The sequence below is a fragment of the Suncus etruscus genome, chromosome 10, assembly GCF_024139225.1.
Source record: "Suncus etruscus isolate mSunEtr1 chromosome 10, mSunEtr1.pri.cur, whole genome shotgun sequence".
In the NCBI taxonomy this organism is placed as follows: domain Eukaryota; kingdom Metazoa; phylum Chordata; class Mammalia; order Eulipotyphla; family Soricidae; genus Suncus; species Suncus etruscus.
Window position 1 is genome coordinate 58,454,369 of NC_064857.1, and position 25,561 is coordinate 58,479,929.

Consider the following 25,561-nt stretch of genomic DNA (forward strand, 5'->3'; position numbering starts at 1 on the left):
GAGAACCCAGCAGAAATCGACAGATTCTTGGAAAAATACCAGCTAACAAGACTGGAATCTGAAGATCTAGAAAATCTAAACAGGCCAATCACTTCACAGGAAATCAAAAATGTAATTAAGAAACTCCCTAAGAACAAAAGTCCAGGTCCAGATGGTTTTAGAGGTGAATTCTATCAGACATTCCGAGAAGACTTACTACCATTGATCCACAGGCTCTTCCAAACCATAGAAAGGACAAGAACCCTCCCCAACTCCTTTTATGAGACTAATATCACACTCATTCCCAAAGATGGCAAGGACAGCACCAAGAAAGAAAACTACAGACCAATCTCCTTAATGAACATAGATGCAAAAATTCTCAACAAAATTTTAGCAAACCGAATCCAGCACTATATCAGAAAGATTATACACCATGACCAAGTGGGTTTCATCCCAGGGATGCAAGGTTGGTTCAACATATGTGAATCAATCAACATTATACACCACATTAACAACAGGAAAAACAAAAACCACGTGATCATATCAGTCGATGCAGAGAAGCCGTTTGACAAAATTCAGCACCCATTCATGTTGAAAACACTCAACAAAATAGGCTTAGAAGGAACCTTTCTCAAGATAGTTACAACTATCTATGAAAAGCCCACAGCCAACATTATCCTCAATGGCAAAAAGCTGAAAACATTTCCACTAAGGTCAGGAACTAGGCAAGGCTGTCCACTCTCTCCACTCTTATTCAATATAATCTTAGAAGTCATAGCAATAGCAATCCGACAAGAGAAGGGAATCAAAGGAATCCAAATTAGGAAAGAGGAACTCAAATTATCCCTCTTTGCAGATGATATACATTGAAAACCCTAGCAGTGGTCCTCAAACTATGGCCTGCGGGCCACATATTGTATTTGTATCTGTTTTGTTTCTTCATTGCAAAATAAATATATGCAGTGTGCATAAGAATTTGTTCATAAGTTTTGTTTTTACTATAGTCAGACCCTCCAGTGGTCTGAGGGACAGTGAACTGGCCCCCTGTTTAAAAACTTTGAGGATCCCTGTCCTAAAGAGTCCACAGTAAAACTTCTAGAAATAATTAACCAAAACAGCAAAGTGGCTGGCTACAAAGTGAATACACAAAAGACAGTAGCATTTCTCTACACAAATAATGAAGTAGAGGAGAGAGAGATTAAGACTTCAATTCCATTTAAAATAGTAACAAAAAACATTAAATACCTAGGGATCAACCTTACAAGGGAAGTGAAGGACTTATACCAGGGAAACTTCAAAACACTTCAGAAAGAAATTGAAGAGGATCTAAGGAAATGGAAGAACATCCCATGCTCATGGGTAGGTAGAATCAATATAGTCAAAATGACCATCCTACCCAAACTCCTATATAGATTTAATGCAATCCCCATCCAAATTCAGACATCATTTTTTAAAGACTTAGAACAATCAATCATAAAATTCATCTGGAACCACAAAAGACCCAGGATAGCCAAACACATACTAAAAAACAAGAAGCTAGGTGGCATCTTGCTACCTAACCTGAAGCTATACTATAAAGTCATAGTGATCAAAACGGCATGGTTCTGGTACAAAGACAGAGCCTCAGACCAGTGGGTTAGAACATAATTTCCAGACATAAGCCCCCAGACATATAGTCAACTAATATTTGACAAAAGAGCCAAGAACATGAAATGGGACAAAGAAAGTATTTTCAAGAAATGGTGTTGGTACAACTGGGAAACCACCTGTAAGAAATTGAAAATTGACCCATACCTCATCCCATATACAAAAATCAACTCAAAATGGATCAAAGACCTCGAAATCAGACCCGAAACCATAAAGTTTATTGAGTAAAAAATAGGCGGAACACTTGAAGACCTATATATCAAAAAAGTCTTTGATGATAGATTGCCAATGGCAAGAACTTTAACATCAAACATAAACAAATGGGACTACACCAAACTAAAAAGCTTCTGTATGGCAAAAGAAACCATACTCAACACAAGAAGACAGGTAACTGAATGGGAAAAAAATCTTTGCACTCAACATGTCCGATAAAGAGATGATATCCAGAATATACAAAGCACTCAGAAAGATGAGCTCCACAAAACCAAATAAAGCTATAGTAAAATGGGGAGATGAAATGAAAAGACATTTCACCAAAGAAGATCGAAAGATGGCCAACAAACACATGAAAACATGCTCACCTTCACTCATCATTAGGGAAATCCAAATCAAGACAACAATGAGGTACCACCTTACACCAGTGAGGATGGCTCACATCAAAAATAATGGAAACAATCTCCGTTGGAGGGGTTGTGGTATGAAAGGCACTCTCATCCACTGCTGGTGGTAATGCCCCCTAGTCCAACACCTATGGGGAACAGTCTGGAGAGTGCTCAAGGAACTCAGAATTGAGCTGCCATTTGACCCAGCAATTGCTCTCCTGGGTATCTACCCCTAAGCCGAAAGGACATTCATCCCAAAATATGTGTGTACCACACTATTTATCGGAGCACTCAGTATAATAGCCAAGTCTTGGAACCAACCTCGATGCCCAAAAACAGATGAGTGGATCATTAAGATGTGGTATCTATGCACAATGGAATACTACATGGCAGTAAGAAATGATTCAATCACAGACTTTGCAGCAACATGGATGGACCTTGAACATATTATGTTAAATGAAGTAAGTCAGAAGATGAAAGATAAACACAGAATGATAGCACTATTCTGAAGCACCTGGAAACTATACCATATATACAACTAATATTCAAAGATCAAATAACAGGACTTAACAGGGTAGAAACTCCAAACACTGTAATACCACACATATACTGGGCAGAAGTGCCCAAAACACATGAAAGAAGAACATCATAACTCTCGAATACACATTAAACCATAAAGAAACCAGCAACTGCAGAAACAGCAGCGTAGAGTGAACAGGTATGTAGTCAGTCTGTTACTGCAAAGGCTCGTAATAATATCTTAGGGATCTCATACAAGATTACAGGTAAAGAATACCATGGGAAATCACTGACTACAACCAAAGTATTTAAAAATAATAGGTGTTAATGCCTTAAGCTTAATATACTTAAAGTATCCTCTCAGCTTTTCTGTTCACAGGCGTTCTTGGATACAACCTAAGATGGCATCTCAGAGCTAAGCCACATGACATACCATACCCAGGTTGCGTTACAAAATTGTCTGGACAAAACTTTTTAACACACCCTTTATCTTTAGGGCATACCTTCTTTTAGGACCTGAAGCGTATGACTAGCCAGACCACCGAAGTAGCAATGGTGACCTGCATACTTATACTACGGGGCCTACTCATGGAACATATTCAAGCAAAATGACTTGCCCTCGCTCTTTTCACCTCTCTTCTTTCTACTGCCTCTTCCTTTTTCCCTCCGTTCCGTTCAGGGTATGCAAATGTTTAATGCGATTTTTTGCAATTTTTTTTCTTACTAATGCGATTTTTTATTGTGAATATTTGGTAAGTGAAATCCCTTATGCGGCTCTGCCTAACCCTGACTTTGCCTCCTGCGGCCCCCAGATAAATTGAGAAATCCCTTATGCGGCCCTGCCTCACCCTAACTTTGCCTCCTGTGGCCCGCAGGCAAATTAAGTTGAAACCCCTGACATAGAGTTTGTGCAAAAACCAAGATCTGTAATGACAGAAACCTGACTGCGACAACTATGATTGAGGAGAACTTTTATTGGGAACATGAAGAAAGATTTTGGGGTTAGACAACTTAGCATGTCTGGAGCCTGTAGTTGGTCTTATGGCAGGATAGGATCTCTGTTTTTAGGTCAAAGGTTTTTCCTTTCTATTTTCCACAACATTTACTGGGAATATGCAAAAATTTCTGCCACCCGCTTTTTATCTTTTAGATAGGGGTTCCTGCCTTCTTCATAAAACCTTGGGACATGGATTACTTTGTTACTTTGTTTTACTTGATATTTCTGCATTTTTTAATAAAATTAAGATGGATAAAAAGAAAGGATGGGGGCAAGGGTCAAGTGTGCTCAGGTGCATTAGTGGAGAAAAAGAGGACAGACTAAATAGCCAAGCCAAAGTCAACAACAATAAAATCAAGATACCCAAACTATAACAATCTAAATTTGAAATGGGGCTGTTATACTATGGGGCAAAGGGTGATGCTATAATATGTACTCTTCGGAACATTGGTGGAGAGAGGTCAACACTGGTGTGGAAATGGCCCTGATACATGTTTATCTGAAATCCAACTATGAAGAGGCTCTTTTGCTTTGTTTGTTTTAAGAAATGGGCAGATCTTATTAGCAGATAAGGTTACAGGAAGAATGGGGGATGGGGTAACATGAAGGACATGGTAAATCACAATGGTTTCAATAAAATAAAAAATATATATGAAAGTAAAATGAGAAGGTGGGGAAACAAGGGAGTAATTACTCAGATTCATGACTATTCTGTGTAGGTCAGTGGCATATAAATCAAATGGCAGTCTGGGTTACTCTGTGGAGTTGGTGAAAATAAAATGTACATGTGATTCAGTATAAATAGAATTTTATAGAGATGTATGATGTTATTTTAGTAATAAAATGCATATCTTTACTAATACATGCTTATTCATAACAAAACATATATATGTATTTGACAAACATAAAACCAATTTTACATGTACTGCCTTTGCCAACTAAAAATATACTCTAACTAATATAATTTTATTGTTACCATAATAATAATATCCCAGCTAACAATCTAATTATTTGAGATAAAAAACAATCTTCAAACTTTTTTTATTTTTTTAATATTTTATTTAAACACCTTGATTATAAACATGATTGTGGTTGGGTTTCAGTCATGTAAAGAACACCTCCCCTCACCAGTGCAACATTCCCATCACCAGTGTCCCAAATATCCCTCTAATATGGGATGAATAAAGTATTAAATTCTTTAAAATAGTCCTACTATGGTAAAGAGTACACAGGTCTCATTGGGGAAAGAACAAGTGATGTTTTCATGCCTTTCGGAATGCTCATGTAGCCTCAGAATTCAATCCTTGGGGTGGGTTATTCAAATATTTATTGTGTCTGGATGCTCTTATCTCAAATTTGAAGTAGATAGCCAGAGGGAAAAAAATCCATTCTTTGGGATATTGTCTATATATTTTTTAATATCCCAAAATTGTAAGAGGCAAACACATAGGCAATTTGATCAGAAAAAAATTTCACTTTAGAAAAGCGTTTGAAGTCAATAGCCTGTTCTGATATATTTAGTGTAAAAGTCTTATTAATCTTTAAGCAAATAAATGCCTGGTGATGAAATCTCTATAATTTATAGTGATAGTTTTATTATTGCATTATATTTATTGACAAAAACAGCAAAAAATCAGAAAGTACAAGGCTTAGATGTCTTTTCCATTTGCCTGCCAGTTGAATTTGAATGTTACTGCAGATCTCCCAGCAAATATAGGAGTAGTTCAGGCCGTTCTAATGCGTGGTTGCTAGTAAGTCAGATTGGGGTCTTGTGAAGACTCAATAGAGTGAGAATAAACTCCCTGGGATTCTTTCATTTCACATGTTTATTAGCAGTCCTTGGCCCTCATTGGCTGATGACCCTGAATGACATTTTATTCCGGAGTCCAATGAGGGCTTTTGTGATTCATGAGATTTGACTACATAGGTTCTTAGACAAAGGAGAGCAGAAGTAAGATGGAAGTCACTTCTTTTTTTTTTTTTTTTTTTTTTTTTTGGGTCACACCAGGCAGTGCTCAGGGGTTATTCCTGGCTCCAGGCTCAGAAATTGCTCCTGGCAGGCACAGGGGACCATATGGGACGCCGGGATTCGAACCGATGACCTCCTGCATGAAAGGCAAACGCCTTACCTCCATGCTATCTCTCCGGCCCCGGAAGTCACTTCTTACTAAGAAATCCCTGCTGTGACAATCTGCTCCCAGTGTGTCCTAAGTCACTATGAGTGAGTGACCAGTTACTACAATAAGTGTAGTTTCTACTCAGAGGGTGGAATTACACTTGAGCATGGTGAGACCCTTCTCCAGGGATATTTCTCCTCCTCACTATTTCAGTCACTCTCTGTAGGCTTGTGAACATCAATAAACTTGTATTAAAGTTTATTAGATTATAAAACAACAATTCTCAGAATCTTGTCCCCCAGACCCTCAAACAAAAGCTAAACTAAAACTTGATTGATCAAACTGTTTTTCACAGTCTTGTTCACTTTATATGTGCTCTGGTCTTCTGATACTTGTTATAAAGACACATGGGGATGGTTCATTGAGTTTTCTGTCTCCCTTAAGGAGGTGGAAAACAGTAGGGTTGTTTGTAAGTTGGGGATTCAGCTGGCAGACATGACATGATCCTCCATGGCTGAGTGTATTTTCTCACAGAGTGACTGCTGACTCAAGGAAGATGCCTCCCACAGTGGTGACTCTCAGAGCAGAGAGAGGGTGCTGTGGGCAATTCTTCCCCTTTCTTCAGGTAGCTGTGACCCCACCCCATGGTGGCAATATTATTCCTGTTAGAGAAAAGAGGACTAGAGATTAGGTAACTCTGAGTACCTCTGGCTGCCCTGATCCTGGAACCTTGCACTAGCTACAGGAAAGCACCCACTTCCAAGAGTTTCTAAATATTCCAAGAGTCTCTAAATATTACCACAGGATTTCACAGCATGAAGTTCTCTGTCCATAATAAACATGAGAAGTCCTCTGTCCATAATAAACATGGGGTCTTCTATGGGGCCATCATCCCATAATAAATATCGGGTCCTCTGCCAGTAATAAACATGGGGTCCTCATGGGGAATAAACATGTTATCCTCATAAAAGACATGAGGCCCTCTGTCCACAATAAACATGCAGCTTTCTGCCCATAATAAATAATCCTTGGCATAATGGAATGGCTTTAGGTCCTGGCTACAATGAATATGGGATCTAATCATTGGGGCACCCCATGACAGCTGTCCTTGGAAAGGAGTTACACTTGGAAACTTCACAAATGTTTATCAACCTCACCCCTCCACTCAGTAAGTAATGAAATACCATGGGTGAAAGGGAAAGAGGAGATTTATAGTCTTGACTCTCCACAAAGTATATGGAAATTCAACCAGACTTACATGCTAGGGTCTTTGACCTCAGCTACAAGGATTTTCCCTGCCTTTGTCCCTTTATTTTTCACTCTCAGTCTATCCTCTGCCCTCTGGCATCTATCCAGGCTCCACTCTGACACTCATCCTTCTTTAAAATGGCCTCTGTCTGCAATTAAGTAGCTTTTCCAGCCTCCCTCTGGATAGAGGGTGTGAGGACCCCAAGATTTTCTCACATTTTAAATGATCACCATTTCTCTGGGTCAGAGCAGTAGTGAGGTCCATGGAGACTTGGTAGTTTATTTTTTTTGGGGGGGGGAGCACACTTGGCTGTTCTCTGGGGTTACTCCTGGCTCTGTGCTCAGAAATCACTCCTGGCAGGCTCGAGGGACCATGTGGGATGCCAGGAACCAAACCCGGGTTGATTCTGAGTGCAAAGCAAACACCTTACCCATCGTGCTATCACTCCAGAATCTTGGTAGTTTATGTGCAGATCTGTAAGACTAAATCCACTTGTCACATTTCATTAGTCTGTGTGAAGATATCCTTATCATTCTTCCCAGTCTGAGAACTAGAGCTACAGTACATCAGGGTGTGTGTGTGTGTGTGTGTGTGTGTGTGTGTGTGTGTGTGTGTGTGTGACCCTTGTCTTGCATATGACCAACCTGGGTTTGATCTCTGACATCTAGCATGGTCTGTTGAGTCCACCATGAGTTATCCCAGAGCATAGAGCTTGGAATAAGTCTTGAACATCACCAGGTATGGCCTCCAAACGAACCCACCCCTCAAACCAGTCTCACCATTGTGTTGACCAGCTGAGAAATTTGCTCCCACCCTATTGTCCTGCACACCCCAGCAGCCTAGCTGAGCTGTTTTTTTTTTTTCAGTCTCCATCTACCCTCTCAATTTCATCTCTTTCCCCTCTGTCTACTCATATTTTGTCCCACAAACCTCAAAATTCCAAGGCTACCAAGTATGATTCCAAGATGCCCTGTTTCCCAGGCCTTACACAGTATTGTAGACTTTTTATAGATAACACAACAGCCTGTTATATTCACCCAGACATTCTTCCTTGTGCTCCTGACCAACTATCTTGGTTTAATGGACACTTTTCTGTCCTTGTCCCAGCCAAATGAGATCCTCTCTGAATGTCTGGTTAGAAACCCACTGGACTGGCTGCTCAATAGACCTAGTGATGGTTCACACCCTCCCAAGGACACAATCTCTCAAACTTGTGTTTTCTTCAGTTAGGTGACTGTGTACTGGTATGCTGCCTATTTGGTTAATAAGAAAATAAATAGTTTAGATGGTTCTTCCTGGATACTTGGGTTTCTTCCATTGAAGACCATTCCCAGATGTCCCTTCATCTTATGATACTGTCTCTCATATGTTGTCACTCTCATGGACTGAATATTAGTGCTTTGATAATTTTAATACTTATATGTGCCAATCTCTTTTTGTATATTTGAGGATGACTCCCACCAGTGCTCAGCGATCACTCTGATTGTTGTTTGTTGCGACTATGTGTAGTTGGTAATAGACTCTGGGTCCACTGTATGTAAGGCAAGTGCCATACTATTTTACCAGTTCTCTCCTGCAACACAGGGACTCTTGCAGAGTTTTCTTCACTCTGGCATTTTTCCATCATGATTTCCAGTGATTTCTGCATCACCATCATCTCCATAGCATCCGATATCTGCTCGTTTGAAGAAAAGGGATTTACTATTCTTGAGCCTTGCCATTTTCCCTCTCTCAACAGTTTAAAAACTCCGAATCTATTTCCTCTTTAAATAACACATGCTACACATTTTCTTTTCTTTCTAGAAATCAGATACGATTAGCACCTATTACTCTGCCCTGTCTCCTCGTTGTCTTACTGTTTATCTTTGCATCTTACACGGTGAAGAATTTCTTTTGATATCTTTGAATATCTTTGTTAAATCTGTTGAACTTTAATTTGCACTTTTCATTTTTAAATCCATCTGATGAGTTCTTGCAAAACAAGCGCTGGGTGCTCTTTGATAATTTCTGATCCTTTGCAGGTATTTTCCATCTTATTTATATGCGCTTTATAAATGAAAGCATGATTATTTTGCAGCTGTGTTGCTATTCGCTGGAGTATTTCAAAGACTATTTCTGCTCTTTTCGTTTGTTTTGCTTCTCCCTCAGATCTTTTGCCTTCTTATTAACTTTTACTCTAAACAACTTATTTTCTTTGGAAAAGCATTTGTGCAAATGGTTTGGGGCCTACGAGGAGATTATGTTCTGAAAGGCAATAGCTCTCCTCAACCTCCACAGGCTACCTACCCATTGATGAGTGATTTAAGATTTCCAAATAACCAGGTCATATGTATTTGGACTGCAGAGTGCAACGGAAATGACAAGTTTTTGGCTAATGCTTCCAGCATAAGTTTTTATCTCTCATTTTTCAGCATTCAGCATCTAGTCAGTTTCCCTTTATGTCTGTTTTTTGTTGCTTCAACTTCTTCTAGAAGGTTGGAAAGGTAAGAAGAGCCAGATTTCCTTTTTCTTTATCTAGTGTCACAGTTTGGCCCAATGGCTTTGAGGAAGATTTATTTCCTCATTCACTGTCAGCCAAGAAAGTTCTAGATATGGTATACAGAAAGCCCCTTCCCTGAGAATTATTAAAAGTTATTGCAAATCAACCTATGTTTCTGTTTCATTCATTTAAGTTAGATCTCCAGAAATCGAGTGAGTAAAACTTTCTATTTAATTTCTATTCTGTACAACTTTGTTGCAAGTTGCTTGGTAGAGAGAAAATATGATAAAAAATACATTTTTTGCCAGCTTGATATTATCATTATTTACTTGAATTCTTGGAGTTCATCTTTTCCAGTGCTAATTTGCAGTACTGAAAATAGTCCTGAATATATTGTTTTTTATTGATTTCACTGGAGAATTCCACTAGGATTCCACTGGAGGATTCATAATATTCTAGATTCAGGGCCATTTAATCAACTTTTCTATCATTGTTCTATTAGACTAGCAACTTTTCATCCCCACACGTCATACTTAGAATATTTGCTGTCAGTAAAGCAAACTCCTTGCTTTTTCCCTACTTATTAGCAATTTTCTTCTTTAAATTATAAGGCAATTTAGCAATTGAATTACTTGCATTTCTGTTTTCATTTTCCCAGTGAGAAAGGTAGACTGCCTTTCTAGGGTCTTATCTGGAATGAAGGCAACTAGCTATCCACTTCTTTTCTGAGGCTTCTGAGGATGGTATGTGCTGATTAGCAAGTTTGAAATTCCAAAGCAAGCTTCATAGCTGAAAATCAAATTTTTTTAAATCAAGGTGCCATTTCTTCACACAATTATTCATGTTAGAGGAGTGGAATGAAACAATCAACACCAGTTCTTCTCTCCTCTCACTTTCCAACTTCAGTTCTGGGCTGGAGTCTAAGTTTTGTTTTCATAGAACATTTCCTGTTTTTTCTTTCTTTCTTTCTTTCTTTCTTTCTTTCTTTCTTTCTTTCTTTCTTTCTTTCTTTCTTTCTTTCTTTCTTTCTTTCTTTCTTTCTTTCTTTCTTTCTTTCTTTCTTTCTTTCTTTCTTTCTTTCTTTCTTTCTTTCTCTTTCTCTCTTTCTTCCTTTCTTCTTTCTTTCTTTCTTTCTTTCTTTCTTTCTTTCTTTCTTTCTTTCTTTCTTTCTTTCTTTCTTTCTTTCTTTCTTTCTTTCTTTCTTTCTTTCTTTCTTTCTTTCTTTCTTTCTTTCTCTTTCTTCCTTCCTTCCTTCCTTCTCGTTCTTTCTTTCTTTCTTTCTTTCTTTCTTTCTTTCTTTCTTTCTTTCTTTCTTTCTTTCTTTCTTTCTTTCTTTCTTTCTTTCTTTCTTTCTTTCTTTCTTTCTTTCTTTCTCTTTCTTTCTTGCTTTCTTTCCTTTCTTCCTCCCTCCCTCTTCTCTCCCTCCTTCCCTCCCTCCCTCCTTCCCTCCTTCCCTCCCTCCCTCCTTCCCTCCTTCCTTCCCTCCTTCCTTCCTTTCTTCTTCCTTCCTTCCTTCCTTCCTTCCTTCCTTCCTTCCTTCCTTCCTTCCTTCCTTCTCCTTCCTTCCTCCCTCCTCCTCCTCCTCCCTCCCTCCCTCCCTCCCTCCCTCCTCCCCTTCCTTCCTTCCTTCCTTCCTTCCTTCCTTCCTTCCTTCTTTCCTTCCTTCCTTCCTTCCTTCCTTCCTGCTAGAATGGATATTTAGCTTTCTCAAAGTTACTCCTAAATCTATAAGCCTCAAGTTTCATCATGTTGTAGCAAATTTTCATTTTTTATGGCCAATAAAATAATATTTCTTGACCTGACAGTTGGTCTAAAATGTGGTTAACAGTAATAGTATATAGTGGTATTCTATAATATATTGGCAATATATACTATTATATATGTAATATAATAGTAATAGTAGGGGCTGGAGAGGTGGTGCTAAATGTAAGGTGTCTGCCTTGCAAGCGCTAGCCAAGGAAGGACTGCGGTTCGATCCCTCGGCGTCTCATATGGTCTCCCCAAGCCAGGGGCAATTTCTGAGCGCTTAGCTAGGAGTAACCCCTGAGCATCAAACGGGTGTGACCAAAAAAAATTATAAACATAGTAATAGTAGTACTACTATGTGATAATAGTAGTAGCAATAGTATGTGGTTCCAAATGTTTGATTTTTTTCCTGATTTCTTTTTATGCTAATTTATCTATTTATTTTTTGGTTTGGGGACCACAACGAGTTAAGCTGAGACTCACACCTCAGTGCTGGACTGGGGAACCACATGAGGTGCTTGGAATTGGATCCAGGCCAGCTGCATGTAAGGCCAGTGCTCTACCTACTGTCTTTTTAACTAGGCACAATATCCCACATTGAAATAAACACAAACATTGAAATAAATCTGGCTTGAAATCAGGGCTTTGTTTGTTTTTATTGTTTTTGTTTGGGCCATACCTGGCTGTGCTCAGGGCTTACTCCTAGCTCTATGCTCAGAAATTGCTCCTGGTGTGCTCAAAGGGTATCGGACTGGGTAGACTGCATACAAGGCAAGTGCCCTGCTCATTGTGCTATCATTCCAGCCTTCAGTATTGTTTTTTGTTTAATAACAGCAAAAACCATAAACTGATAAAATGTGGAGAAATTTATTTTTTTAGTGTATTGTTTAGGCAGACTACACAATTTCTCATGTAAGTTAAATTTCAGTCTTATATAAGTGAAATTTCACACTCATATATAAGTGTAATTGTAACATCACATAGTTTTCTTTGGAGAACTAGTTTGTTTCACTCAAATAATGGGACTCAAGGCTCATGCTTTTGTGGTTTCTTTCGTATAAACTGCATATATATTCAATGTCCTATTGTTTATATATTGTACATTATTTATCTATCCATGCTCTGATGTCCATTGTGTTATTTCCTTTATTAGTTATTATTCAGTAATGCTGCTCTGAAAACCCTCTGCTTTCAATTCTTTTGGATACAGTCCTAGAAGAGGAATCATCAGGTCCTGTACCATTTGCATTTTTAATGTTTTTAGGTATTATCACATGGTTTTCCCTATGGCAATACCATATTCAATTCCCATCAGCAACACACAAGGCTTCCAATTGCCTCACATCATCACCAACATGTGTCATTTCTGTTTTGAGTCTTTTGATGACAACCATTCTGATGGATATGAGGTGGTTGGTGTCCCTTTGAAGTACTGATTTGTGATTGTGAGCATAATTCTCCTATGCTCACTGGCTATTTGAATATCTTCTTTGGGGAAATATCTATTCATTTCTATTGTTCATTTTGGAAGCCTGAAGATTGTTTGTGTGTCTGTGGAGTTTTCTTAGAATTAAGCATAACAATTTATTTTTCAGATATCTGATTTTCAAATATTGTCTACCATTCTCTGGAGATTGACTTTTCACTCTCTTGCTGTTTTCTAACATCCAAGTCTTTTGTCTCAAATCTTAGGCAATATTGCTTACACTAAAATCATGAAGAGTCTGGCCTGAATTTTCTTTAAATTATATTTTATAATTTAAAGGCTTATATGTGTATCTTTTATCCATCTTATGTTAATTTTTCACATGACCTTAAGAAATATTCAAATTCATTATTTTGCCTGTGAATGTCTCATTTTCCAAGCCTCTTTGTAGAAGAGTTTGTTCTCTTCCTTTTCAATGTGATGACATGCTTGTCATAAATCAGTCCAACGTATAGGAGAGAATTTATTTCTGACTCTTATGTCAGTTTAGTTCACAACTGAAATGAAACTTATGAGATGCAGGAGAAATTGAAATAAAGAGGCAGGTTAGGATGAAGGCTGGATGGTTAGGTTAGGATGGCAGGTTAGGATGAAGGTGGAATTGGAATTTGGAGTGGGAGATTTTTCGAAGTAAAATGAAAAATCTTGTATATCTTCAAAAGTAAAATGAAAAATCTGTATATCTTCATGAAGAAATCAAAGTGTGATGGACAGAAATTAATTTTGTTTTTAAAGTTTCCAGCTCAGGTAGTAAGAAAAAGGCTAATGACGAAAAATTAAAATTCTAAGAACATGAAATTGATGGGATCCCATGCATCTTACTTGGACTAAACAAGAAAGAATTCTTTTCTTCCAAGTTAAATTATCCAATATTGCTTTATATAACCTTAGACTATTAATTTGGATAACCCATGGATTATTCTCATACATCTTAATGAAAACAGTTGAGATATTCATATTTGAATGATGTAAAAAAATACCAAAGGAAGTACAGGTTTCAGATTCAGGAAGTACCTCAATTGGCTTAAATAATCTTAAACTGGAGCCTGAGGGAAATTATCACCATTTCACAATGACCCAGATAAATTTTTTGTTTGTTTGTTTTGTTTTGTTTTGTTTTGCTTGGGGGGAACACCTGGCAGCACTCAGGGGTTACTCCTGACTCTGAGCTCAGAAATCACTCCTGGCTTAGGGGACCATATGGGATGCTGGGGATGGAACCTACATCCTTCCTGGGTTAGCCATATGCAAGGCAAAAAACCCTACCACTGTGTACCACTTGGACCTCAGATGTTTTTTAAATACCAATGAAAAGATGTGAGCATAATTAAAACTTAGTGCCACTTGCAATCATTTTCTTCTGGACTTTCTCTGGGCTTGATACTTGTATTTGATTCATGTACTTATACTTGAGAAGATCATTAATTTGGATGCCAATGTAGATCCCGACAGTCTCCTCCTGCAAGGAACTCTGGCATATTTTATTTTTCCCATTGCCTTGATTACACATTGGGGAAATGATGTTATTTTCTCAAAGGTGGAGAATTTATAAATTTCAAGTTCAAATTTTTAATTGGTTTATAACTAGCATTCAATTTCAGACATGGGTATTCTTATGAATTAAAGTTAAAACTCCCATGTTAGTGACTCATTCAAATCTTCCAAGGAGATGAAAGAGAAGCATTCAAGGGAGATGGATGGGTTGAAGCAATAATACAGCTGTCAGGGCACTTGCCTTGCATGCAATAGAACTGGGTTCAATCCCCAGTAGCCCATATGGTCACCTAAGCATGCCAGGAGGAATTCCTGAGTGCATAGCCATAAATAAACTCTGAATGAGATTATATTAAAAAATAATGAAGAGAGATAGAAAGGGCTTGCATAGTTTTTTCACTTCTCAGTATTAAAAAGGGCCAATATTATTTACTTATAGAGAAAACAAATAGTGAGTCCTTCCATGGTGAGAGATGGATGCCATCTAGACCTCTGAAGTCATTGGTATATGTTGCTCAACAAAAAAGCCTTCTGTTGTGTTTTCACATAAAATTTTTTAGATATATTTTTTACCAATATGGACACAAGATTCTCTAATCCAGCATATGTTGCTATGCACTTAGTAAAAAGTGGCGAGTTGGGCATTGATAGATATTGAGCATGATTTGAGGATTCATAAATGTAAAGTTTCATATTAGTTTTGAGTTTGTACAGAAATAGCCCAATTTATGTCAGGACATGAAAATAGAAGGAACTGTCTGTACAGTACAGTACACTGTGGGTAGGGCATTTGCCTTGCACACTGCCAACCATGGGGTTCTATTCCCAGCATTGCATATGGTCTCCTGAGCCTGCTAGGAGTGATTTCTTTTTCTTTTTTCTTTTTTAGTTTTTGGGCCACACCCGTTTGACAACGCTCAGGGCTTACTCCTGGCTATGCGCTCAGAAATCGTCCCTGGCTTGGGGGGACCATATGGGACACCGGGGGATCGAACCGTGGTCCGTCCTACGCTAGCGCTTGCAAGGCAGACACCTTACCTCTAGCGCCACCTTCTCAGCCCCAGGAGTGATTTCTGAGTGCAGAGCCAGGAGTAATCCCTGAAGATCACCAGGTGTGACCCCCAAAACAAACAAAAAATCAACACATTCTGATGAACATGAGTGAAATATGCAGAATAGATAATAAGGAACTGTAGATAGTTGATTTGTTAAATTATTTGATCTATAATCAATTGCTGTTTAAAATCATTTCTGGTTGTTTTTTGGGAGGGGTTAGTTTTTGGGTCAGATATAAAATACTCCTGGCTCTGTGCTTAGGATCATTCCTGGCAGTGCTCAGGGACCATTTTCTCTGCTTGGAATCAAACTCAGATCAGCTGTGTGCAAGGCATATGCCCTGACCATTATACTATATCTCTAATACTAAATAATGGGTCTGAGTGACAATAATATTTCTGTTTAAAAAGATAGTTGAGGCATTTAAAAGTCTATTAACCACCCATAGCCAAACTGACAAATTATATGTGGCTGCAGTTCTTTATACTTTAACAAATCGGGTTATTTCCTAGTTTATATTTGCAAATATTCTGCTTTTAGATAAAGCCCTTATGCATTTTTATCTTAGTCTCTTAGGTAATTAGTACATACTAGTCACAGGAATGAAGCTGTCAAATGTGAGCGAACCTTTGGCCCTGGATTACAGAAATGAGAATGCCAAGGAAAGGTATTTGTTATGATAGCAAGAGAAAGAGGGGCAGGCCCTGGGCCTGGGATACTTGGGTGGTATAAAAGTGAAGTAACTGTCAAAACCATATATGAGACAATCCTAGTCTAAACTTGTGACCCAAAGTATAGCCATTGAATGGACAAAGTAAGTTTGCTTGAATTCTGAGTGGAGACCTGGCAAGATAAATGAATATTGGTAGAAGGACATTGATGGGTGATAGGTTTGGAAATTTATGCTGAAACTCTATGATTAACAGATTGTAAATCATAATGCCCAAGAAAATTTCAAATACTAATTATTTCAGAAAAAGTGTTCAGCATAATTACAGATTTTTTATATATTTTTGAGAAATTGGTACTTTATCTGAAAATATCTCGGGACAGAGTAGTAGTACAGAGGTGACAATGCTTTCCTTGCAAGTCGCCATAAAGATTCAATGCCCACAACCCTTAGTACCTTCGTGAGTGAACCCTGAGCACACAAGCCAGCAGGAGTGCTCCTGAGCACCCTTGGCATTTGTCTAAAGCACCTCACCCAGAAGAGCAAAGCTAGAACATTCTTTTTTGTTTTTTGTTTTTGGGTCACACCAAGCAGTGCTCAGGGGTTACTCCTGGCTCTGTGCTCAGAAATTGTTCCTGGCAGGCTCAGGGGACCATATAGGATGCCAAGATTTGAACCGACATCCTTCTGCATGCAAGGCAAACACCCCACCTCCATGCTATCTCTCCGGCCCCAAGTTAGAACATTTTATGCAAACTGCTATTACTTAAGCATATATTTAATTATCATCAGTACTAAAATTTGTGTCCTTCACTACTAGGCTGTTCACCCTTGTATTATCTTCCCTCCCTTGATCACTGGTTCCCATTTTCAATCTTTTTTCCACTTGTTTTGTTTCATCATGTTTTATTAATAGAACCACCATATGGTTTTTGTCTTTTTGTTGTTGTTGTTTTGTCTTTTTGGGGGGTCACACCCAGTGATGCTCAGGGGTTACTGCTTGCATCACCACTCTGGCCCCAGTTTTTGTCTTTCTTTGGAATTATTTTTCTGAGCATAGTATTTATTGTCAAGCATATTTGACTCTTTTGGAGTGTATGTTTACAGTTTGCTCTTAAGTTCATTTTGTGTAGCTATTTCATACTGCTTTTTTTATCAATTACTTGAGTGCATATCATCTTATATCCTTTTTATTCTAATCTTTACACATCACTACGTATCATCACATTTGGATTTAAAATTGTGATGGCTGGATTCTGTGGATTTAAAGGGCAGAGAATTGACAGAATTCACCAAGGTTCAGAACCTGATGAAGAGAGGTGAGAGTTGAAAAATGATAAGTAATCACACACCTTGAAAGTTGTAAGAAGCTCACTTCAGCCTTTTGTCTGTACTGGCAAAAATTCATCGATCATGTCATTCCTTGGCTTTCTCAGGGATTAATTCAGAAATGCCCCCCATGTGTTCCGATACCATATTATTGGGGCTGGGGGAGCACTTGGCATTTACTTTCTTCCTCCAGTCCCGTGTTGGCTTCCCTTGCCCAAGTCATTGCTAATACTTGGCACAAAAACTCCAGCTGCCTTGCCAAGAGCACCAGCAAAGGAGGTTCCAAAGTTTCCAATTAGAGCCATTCCAGCTCTGTTTGGAAAGATCTCAGGTTCATCCAATTTACAGGAAACACAAAAATTCTTGTCTTTAAGCTTCATCTGCATGGTTTGTGCAAATCTAGCATGTTCGGGTATATTTACTTAGCTGCATCTTGAATGTCTGCTTTTCCCTACCCTTGAGGAAACAAATGTGTCTTATAAAACAAAATTTTCAGTGGCATTACCTAATCTTTGGTGATGTCATGGGATGAGAGAGGCTATGGGTGAGAATAAGCCATCCCCAACACCCACACATACACTCACAAGTACACATACATGAAGACACACTTATGATGTGACCCGACCTCACATTTTGTCAGATTGATCAGCATGCATGGGGAATGAAAAAAATGGGTAGTCATTCAGTGATGTTGATTTGACTTTGCAGTTGAACACAAACAGAGCAAAACATGTCATATTTATTCAATGATGCCTAATGGCCATGCTGGCTCTGAGAATGGATTTGTTGATTATCTCTTTCATGGGAATTAGGATGTCTTGACTAGGAGAGGGCATTATGTCATTTGGTTAGTTTGGGGTGGTGTATCATTCAGAAGTGTCCTGAGTCTCTTTAGATAATAAACAGAAATAATAAGTTGGGTTAACTCATTCAAACGCTATTTGTTTCTGGACATTTTCTTATCCTTTGTCATTTTTTATTATTTGTGTCTTTGATAGTTTCTTCTTTCCTCAATTTTTTCTCTTTATTCAGCATTATGATGCCCTGTTTTTCCCTTGGAGGATTATTATCTTGTGACATGCTTATATAAACTGACAAATAAATTTACTTACATAATGTGAACCCCAAAATAATCCACTCCCAGTCACTTGTATTAGAAGACATACAATATCTCACTTTAGGGACTGGTGAGATGTTCAGTGGATAAGGTGCTTGCCTTGCATTCTGTCAACTTGATTTTGATCCTCAGAACCCTGTAGTGTCCTTTGAGCCCGGGCAGGAGTGATCCCTGATTGAAGAGTTGTAATTAAAACCCTAACACTTTCAGATGTGACCCCAAAACAAACAACAACAACAACAATTCTCCTTTATTTAAAAGTATGAATACAAGCATAATGAAGAAATATCCTATATTATGGTGGAAATGGAAGCAAAATATTGGTTATAACCATGCAACTAGTGTTAATATTTTTAAGGTTTATGACTAGTAAAATAATTTCTGTTACTTAGGAACTTATTAGTATTGCTATTACTAGTATTATTACTAGTACTTAATTATTACTAGTATTACTGTTACTAGTTACTAAGGAACTTACTTCTGAAATTCTTCTAAGATTTGGTTTCTGGAATATAAATGCTAATTAAAATTCATGGACTAGTCAGCATTCCCACCAACAGTGAATCTCACCATAGCTGTAAATGTGATTCTTAAAAGTCATTCAACATATTGCACTGTGGATTGTACACTGCTTCAACATTCTCTAACCTAAAACCTCTAGGTAGCTTCATAGTTGTCTTTACAACTTTGAACAAATCACTACTATTATTTCTGAACATTATTGTTCCTAGCAAATGAGAGATATTGGAAACTTAGTTTTTAAACTGCTTGAGTGACATGGTGTTTTATCACAGAGCACAGAAATATTCCTAGAACAATACTTGGCAGAAAATGAGTGAGTCTAATCAGACTCTTGCTTCTGGACAATTATAAAGTTAGACTATGGAAATAGTATCATTTTGTAAACTAGTTTAATGCTGTGTAGTCCAGACTTCCTTACAATTTGTTCTCAATAGCATCTTAAATTCAGTCAACAAGTTAAAAAAATGATACAGGTATAGTAGTTTTCAGTATTGAGAAGGAAGCAGAGAAATGAGGCTTCAGCCCTGGACTGGACACAGCCAGAGACACAGTATAGAAAGAGGAAGTGGAGGTAGGAAATTAGGGTGGGAGCAAGTGTGGGCCTTGTAGAGAGCTTCAGGGCCTCAAAGATAAGTAGAAACAATGTTTGGGTAGTATGATCATAGCCAGGGAGCATTACATCATTATATCACTCAGGATATGTGGGCATGTAGGAATCTAAGGCACATATCAATGAGTTTCTCTAATGTTATCCTGCAGAGACACTGCAGACTTACTATTATAAATAAGCTCATTTCTGTAATCAGAATGATTGGAGACAGAGTTACAATGTCAGATTTGACTCTCACATGTTCCTTTATATCAAATTTTTTCAAGGAATATTTCTATGCTCTGTGATAAAATATCATATTACTTGAGCAGCGTTAAAAACCTAAATTGTCGATATCCCCAGATTGCTAGGAACAATGTTCAAAAATATTAGCAGTGATTTGTTCACAGTTGTAAGACAACTATAAAGCTACCAAGATTTTAGGTTGGAGCATGTTGCCTTTTCCCCTGAAATTATTGAATTCTCATTTGTTCCTGTTTAAGATAAAGAGCCTCTGCTTTAATTCTGTCTCAGTTCCATCATTTAAAAATCATTTTTCTCAAAGTACACCAGACCAGATGCAATGTAGAAGTATTTTCTTAGCCCATGAATTACATTCATTGCACAAACCTGATTAACCAATTGTCATTTAGTTTTGTTGGGAGTATGCGTTTGTTCTGAAATAAACATGGCATTGACTAGGACAGCGGTACAAAATGATGTATCAAAATTCCCAGTTTATCTAAAAAATACTTTAAAAATAACTCTAAAATGTGTCTTTGTAAGACTAATTAATTTAGTGCTTATTCTAGATCTTTAAACTAATAAAGCTCTAAACACCTATTTAATCATTCATAGATATTTATATGAATAGCCATGTAAACATTCAATTAATATTTTGGTTAAATTTTTTATTCAAATGACTTTTACTCAAACATAATGTATTTACTCAACCTCACAGTTTAGTATTGAATAGTTACTGTCTAATTGTGTGTAGATCTTCAAAATGTTCACACATTTCATTGTTCAGCATGAGTCTTGTTTGTTTACATCATCACAAAACATACATGGAGATAGTATTTACAAAATTGAGAAGCTCTCAGTCCATAATGGCATATACATTTTTCTTTGAATGAAACTTGCATTTTATCATTGGCAACAGATATTGACAATTGTTTCCTATATAAAGCATTTCTTCTGCTCATAAAGAAGGAAAGGTATTTTACTCAGATACTGAGATTTTTTTTTTAACAATTCTCATCATTTTTAGAGTTTCGTTTAGGATAATTTAAAGTAAATTGCCCTTTTCCCCACAAACAGAGCTGGATGGATTGCACAGTGAATATGAACAAGGAAGACTGAACGTCTTGATTTGTGCTGAGCAAACAGTAGTCAAAGCAAATGCACCGCAAATGTTCTAAGGTTAGGAATAAAACTTTAAGAGTTATCCAGAAGTTTGCAGAGTTCTGGACTATTTTACTTGTTAAGAAGTCACATAAGTTATCTTGGCTAAGGGATCCATCCTGGCTTTAGACTAAGTCAGGTAATTAGGCTTATTCACTCACATCTGGATATCTGTTTGTGAGATACAAAAGAAAGTTCTTTACACATGTGTTGCTTCTGTCTTATGGATTATTGTCAGGCTTCACAGCATTAGTTTGATGTTTGGTTGGCAAGAAGTCACATCCTGACGTCCATTCTGAATCCTTCCCTTGATGTAATGCTTAGCTGTGGTGAACATCAATACTTTAAAGTGGTGACCATCTTTCTGGTATTTCTCCAGCTGATTCGGTGCAATAAATTAGGCTGTACTATGTTTCTATCACTTGGCTATTTTCTGTTTGAAACAATCATTTATGTCATCGACCATCTAAGAATGTTCTTGAACGCATAAAAAAATTCCTTTATTATCCACAATACTGGAAATATTACCCAAAAGCCAGAGTGCCCAGCAGCGCAGAAAGGGCCCGAATCCCCTTGGTCCAAGGTTTATCTAACTTTTCCAAGACCCCTCCCAGGAATGGGCGGGGTCTTGCAGGTAAGGTAACACCTAATATTTAGTTCCCAAGACCCCTCCCAGGAATGGGTGGGTTTCAGGTAACTACACCCAGATCCAGGGTCTCAGGTACACTACACTACAAAATCTAATTTTCTGCAAAATTCAGGGGGAAAGAACTTGCAACAGAGGACAAAGTGAGTTTAAAGTGTTGAGGACAGGAGTGGCCTTTAGAACTGGAAATAGAAGAGGGAGGTGTCTATGGAAGGAACTTGGTTGGATGTTGTTGGATGCCTCCATGATGTGGTCAGAAGCAAGAACCAGTGGAATGTTACTGGTCACTAAAATGATTTGCTACTTTATTCTATGGGCGTTGAAAACAAGGTGAGTATGATGATTTGATTGAGATGTTTTGCAAGTTTATTCAGGTGACTTTATGAAGCAAAGGTTTGGAGAGATGCAATGAGAGAACTGCAAAGTTGAACTTCATTGTGCACTTGCATAATAATGTGGCCATTGCCTTCAAGTAACTGGGACAATACATCAATCTTAATGTTCCATTTGGACTGTTCTTAAAAGTTAGTTTAAAAGGGTGAGCTTATATGTCTTTTCCTTATGGTGGCTGATTGAAATGGAATTACAGGAAAATATAATAAAGAATGAAAGAAAGAATGGAAAAGAGAGTGCAAGAAAGAGACAAAGAATAGAAAAAATAAGGAGAGATAGTTGAAAAAAGGAAGAAAGAAAACAATCAATGTTCTTTCCATTATATAGAGATAAAAATACATTTTGATTATCAGAACTGGCATTTCTCTCAACATTGGCTGGCATGAGTTCTAAAAGTGACAAATGTTAGCCTTAAACCCCGCCCCCCCAAAATAGAGTAACAGCTATCCTGACACAATCATGGAAAACCACACAAAATTAAAACATTCTAAAATAAAAAAGGATCCAGGGAGTAGTAATCATCTCTATTGTTAGGCACTAAATATATTATTTAAAGTAATATAATGAGTAATAAGATTTGTGATAACTGAGGTGGCCTAATTGATATAAAAATAAGAAAAAATGAATGTGTTTTCAATGTTGATAAAACTGCTTACCAAGGTTCTCATCAATCTGAAATGTTATGCAAAATGTAGCTCTAGTACACAGTAGGTATCAAGTGTTCATGTTTCTCTCCCTCTCTTTTGAGGAACAAGGGCAATTGCCATGGGTTGGTCCTTAACCAGACAGTCAGTGCATAGGGTCTACTCTTTGCACTGTGCTCACAGATCACTTCTGGTGGTGCTTGAACCACACATGCAGGGCAAATAAGTGTCTTAACCGTAATAATCTCTATCTGGCCCTCACATGTACAATTTTTGAAAGTAGAATCTATCATAGATTTAAAAAGAGCAGAAAATTCTCCAAAGGTAATGTCTTGATTCAAATAAATGGTGTTATCCATATTTCTGCTGCTTTATGGAAATCTTGGGCAGCATTAATTCATTCATTCATTTTTTGCTAAGGGTAAAGAAACTGTTTTCAAGGCACTTATGCCATGAAGGTTTGCATCTCAATTCAAAAATACATATCCCAGTGGAGTCCTCCAATAAAGTGATACCAATTGGCTGAATAGTAAAATTGTCCTGGACTTTGCATTTTCAACTGATCAGAACACTTTGCACACTTGTTGTAATTAAGATATTAATATGATCATCCTACATTTAGGGGTATATAGCACACCTCAGCTCCGACTTACCCTGAGCTCCAAGTTAGTATGCCTAGGGCAGTGGTTCTCAAATAGTGGGGCACACCCCTGGGGGGTCACGAGGTTCCATTAAAGGGGCCACGTTGGACCTTGGCAAACACTGTCATAACAAGCTAAGCCCCGTGTTTATGTCTCTGTATGTCTCTGGAGCTGAGAGCTTCTGTGTCCAGCTTCAAACCTTGCTTCAAAAAGCTATGCATTGCAAAACGTGCTAATTGTAGCCATTAATTCAGACATCACCTCTGATTAAAAATCAGCTTAGGGGCCGGTGAGATGAAGCTAGAAGTAAGTTGTCTGCCTTGCAAGTGCTAGCCAAGGAAAGACCATGGTTTGATCCCCTGGCTTCCCATATGGTCCCCCCTAGCCAGGGGCAATTTCTGAGCGCTTAGCCAGGAGTAAACCCTGAGCATCAAACGGGTGTGGCCAAAAAATCAACTTAAATTATTTTATATATTTTGTTTTATAGGTTAAAGTTTTTATTAATAAAGATACTATTTATAGTTGCATGGGGGCATGAAAATGTTTTCTTCTTCCTAGGGGGCACGACAGAAAATAATTGAGAAGCACTGGCCTAGGGGTATGTGTCCATGCATAAAGATATCCTAAGCTAACCCTTCGCACAACCCTACTCTCACCTGACAGAGAGCAATATTCATGGATAGGAAGAATTTTTTTTTATATAAACATGCCTATCTTTATAAAAGGTTTAATTTAAACTAATATGATTGTAGCAAAATAACTTAAATTTTGGTTATTTTTCAAATTAAGTTCCATGTGTAACCAAAATAAATCCACAAGTGTTGTGAACATATTTGTTCATAAATAAAAGAAAGTGAAATTCCAAGTAACTGAGACTATAACACATATGTTGTTTTTAAAGGCATAAAAGAGAAATGCAACTCAGAAAAGGCTAATGCACTGTCTTGTGTCAATCCTGACCTCACAATCTTTTGTGCTTCCATTCTGTTGGTGTTGTCCAACATTCTCACCACCAGCATCCCTACCCCTGATCCCAGATTGGCCAATATGAGCATGCCTGCAAACTCAGCAATGTTTTGTTGACCATTACCGAGGAAAGCCTCAAAGTACTCACAGTTTCATTTTGACATTGCAGCAACTGCATGTCTATCTCAAAACCAATTTCCTAAGCCAGAAAAGAACTCACCACCTTTCACTTAAAATAATTTGGACAACCTTCCAAAGCTCACAATACATCAAACTTTCTTAGAAATGAGTAGAGAGCCCGTGAATTAGCAGATAGCAGAGATCAAGATGGGTTGGGAGATTGGGGGATTGAGGAGAAAAGGGCTATAGACTGAGGAAGGCCTTGCATGGGATGGCAATAAGAGGAGGAAGTCTGATGGAGAAGGCCCATGCAGTCTGATGGTGAAGAGATTATCTATGCTTTACTTCTTCACTGTGTACTTGTTCAGTACCAATGAATTCTAGTACCCATTGGCACTAGCCTTTATATCAGATGGAACTTGGTGCAAACCTTACATTACTTACAGATACATTTTACCAAATCTCTTTGGTAAGAAATCATCTGTTCTGATTATGGTGTTAAGTACAACGAGTGTAATTTTGATGAATGAATGATGGAGCAGTTTTGGAAGGCTTTAAAAGAGTGACTTATTTTGGTTGGATGAAATGTGTGAAACCTATGCAATAGGATAATCCAAAGTGACCTTATCAAAAATACTATATTATATATAAATATAAATAAATTATTTTCTTATTTAATAAGCAGAGCAAGACTTATTATAGTTTTCTTCTCTTTTCAGACCCTGACTTTAAGGATCTTGGTGTTTTAAAACCATTACCAGGTCAGTAAAATAGATACTTAACTCAACTTCAGAGGCCTTTGTTTTCTGCTAAGAAAAATATACTTTCAATTGAGTATTCAAATTCCATCAGAGTGTTTGTGTTTGTTATTCTGTTCTTTAGCCTGTGAGTTCGAGACAGGCGGGCCTGAAGGCATTGTGGAATCCATACAAATCATGAAGGAGGGCAAAGCTTCTGCAACAGAGGCCGTGGACTGCAAATGGTACATCAGGGCTCCACCACGGTCCAAGGTCAGTGTGAAGGGGAAATTCGGGCTTGAAAGTCTATTCTTGCTAGCAAGCATAGCTCAAAACCAACGAGCAGGCTCTTTAAGGCTCCCAATGTAATAATTTCCATGATGTGTCTGATGCGGAGATGCGACTTTCTGGT

General features: G+C 37.9%; 1 protein-coding gene across 6 annotated transcripts in view; it reads left to right on the forward strand.

Annotated features, from left to right (window-relative positions):
• The window catches only part of NETO1 (neuropilin and tolloid like 1), a 121,002-nt gene that overhangs the window by 55,679 nt on the left and 39,762 nt on the right, over positions 1-25,561 (forward strand). For all 6 annotated transcript variants that reach the window (XR_007499585.1, XM_049781761.1, XM_049781759.1 and 3 more), the window contains 2 exons: positions 25,132-25,173; positions 25,295-25,422. Coding sequence is in view for 5 of the 6 variants with exons in the window: in XM_049781761.1 (XP_049637718.1) it covers positions 25,132-25,173; positions 25,295-25,422 (170 nt within the window). In the remaining variant the exon portion in view is untranslated. The remainder of the gene's footprint in view (positions 1-25,131; positions 25,174-25,294; positions 25,423-25,561) is intronic.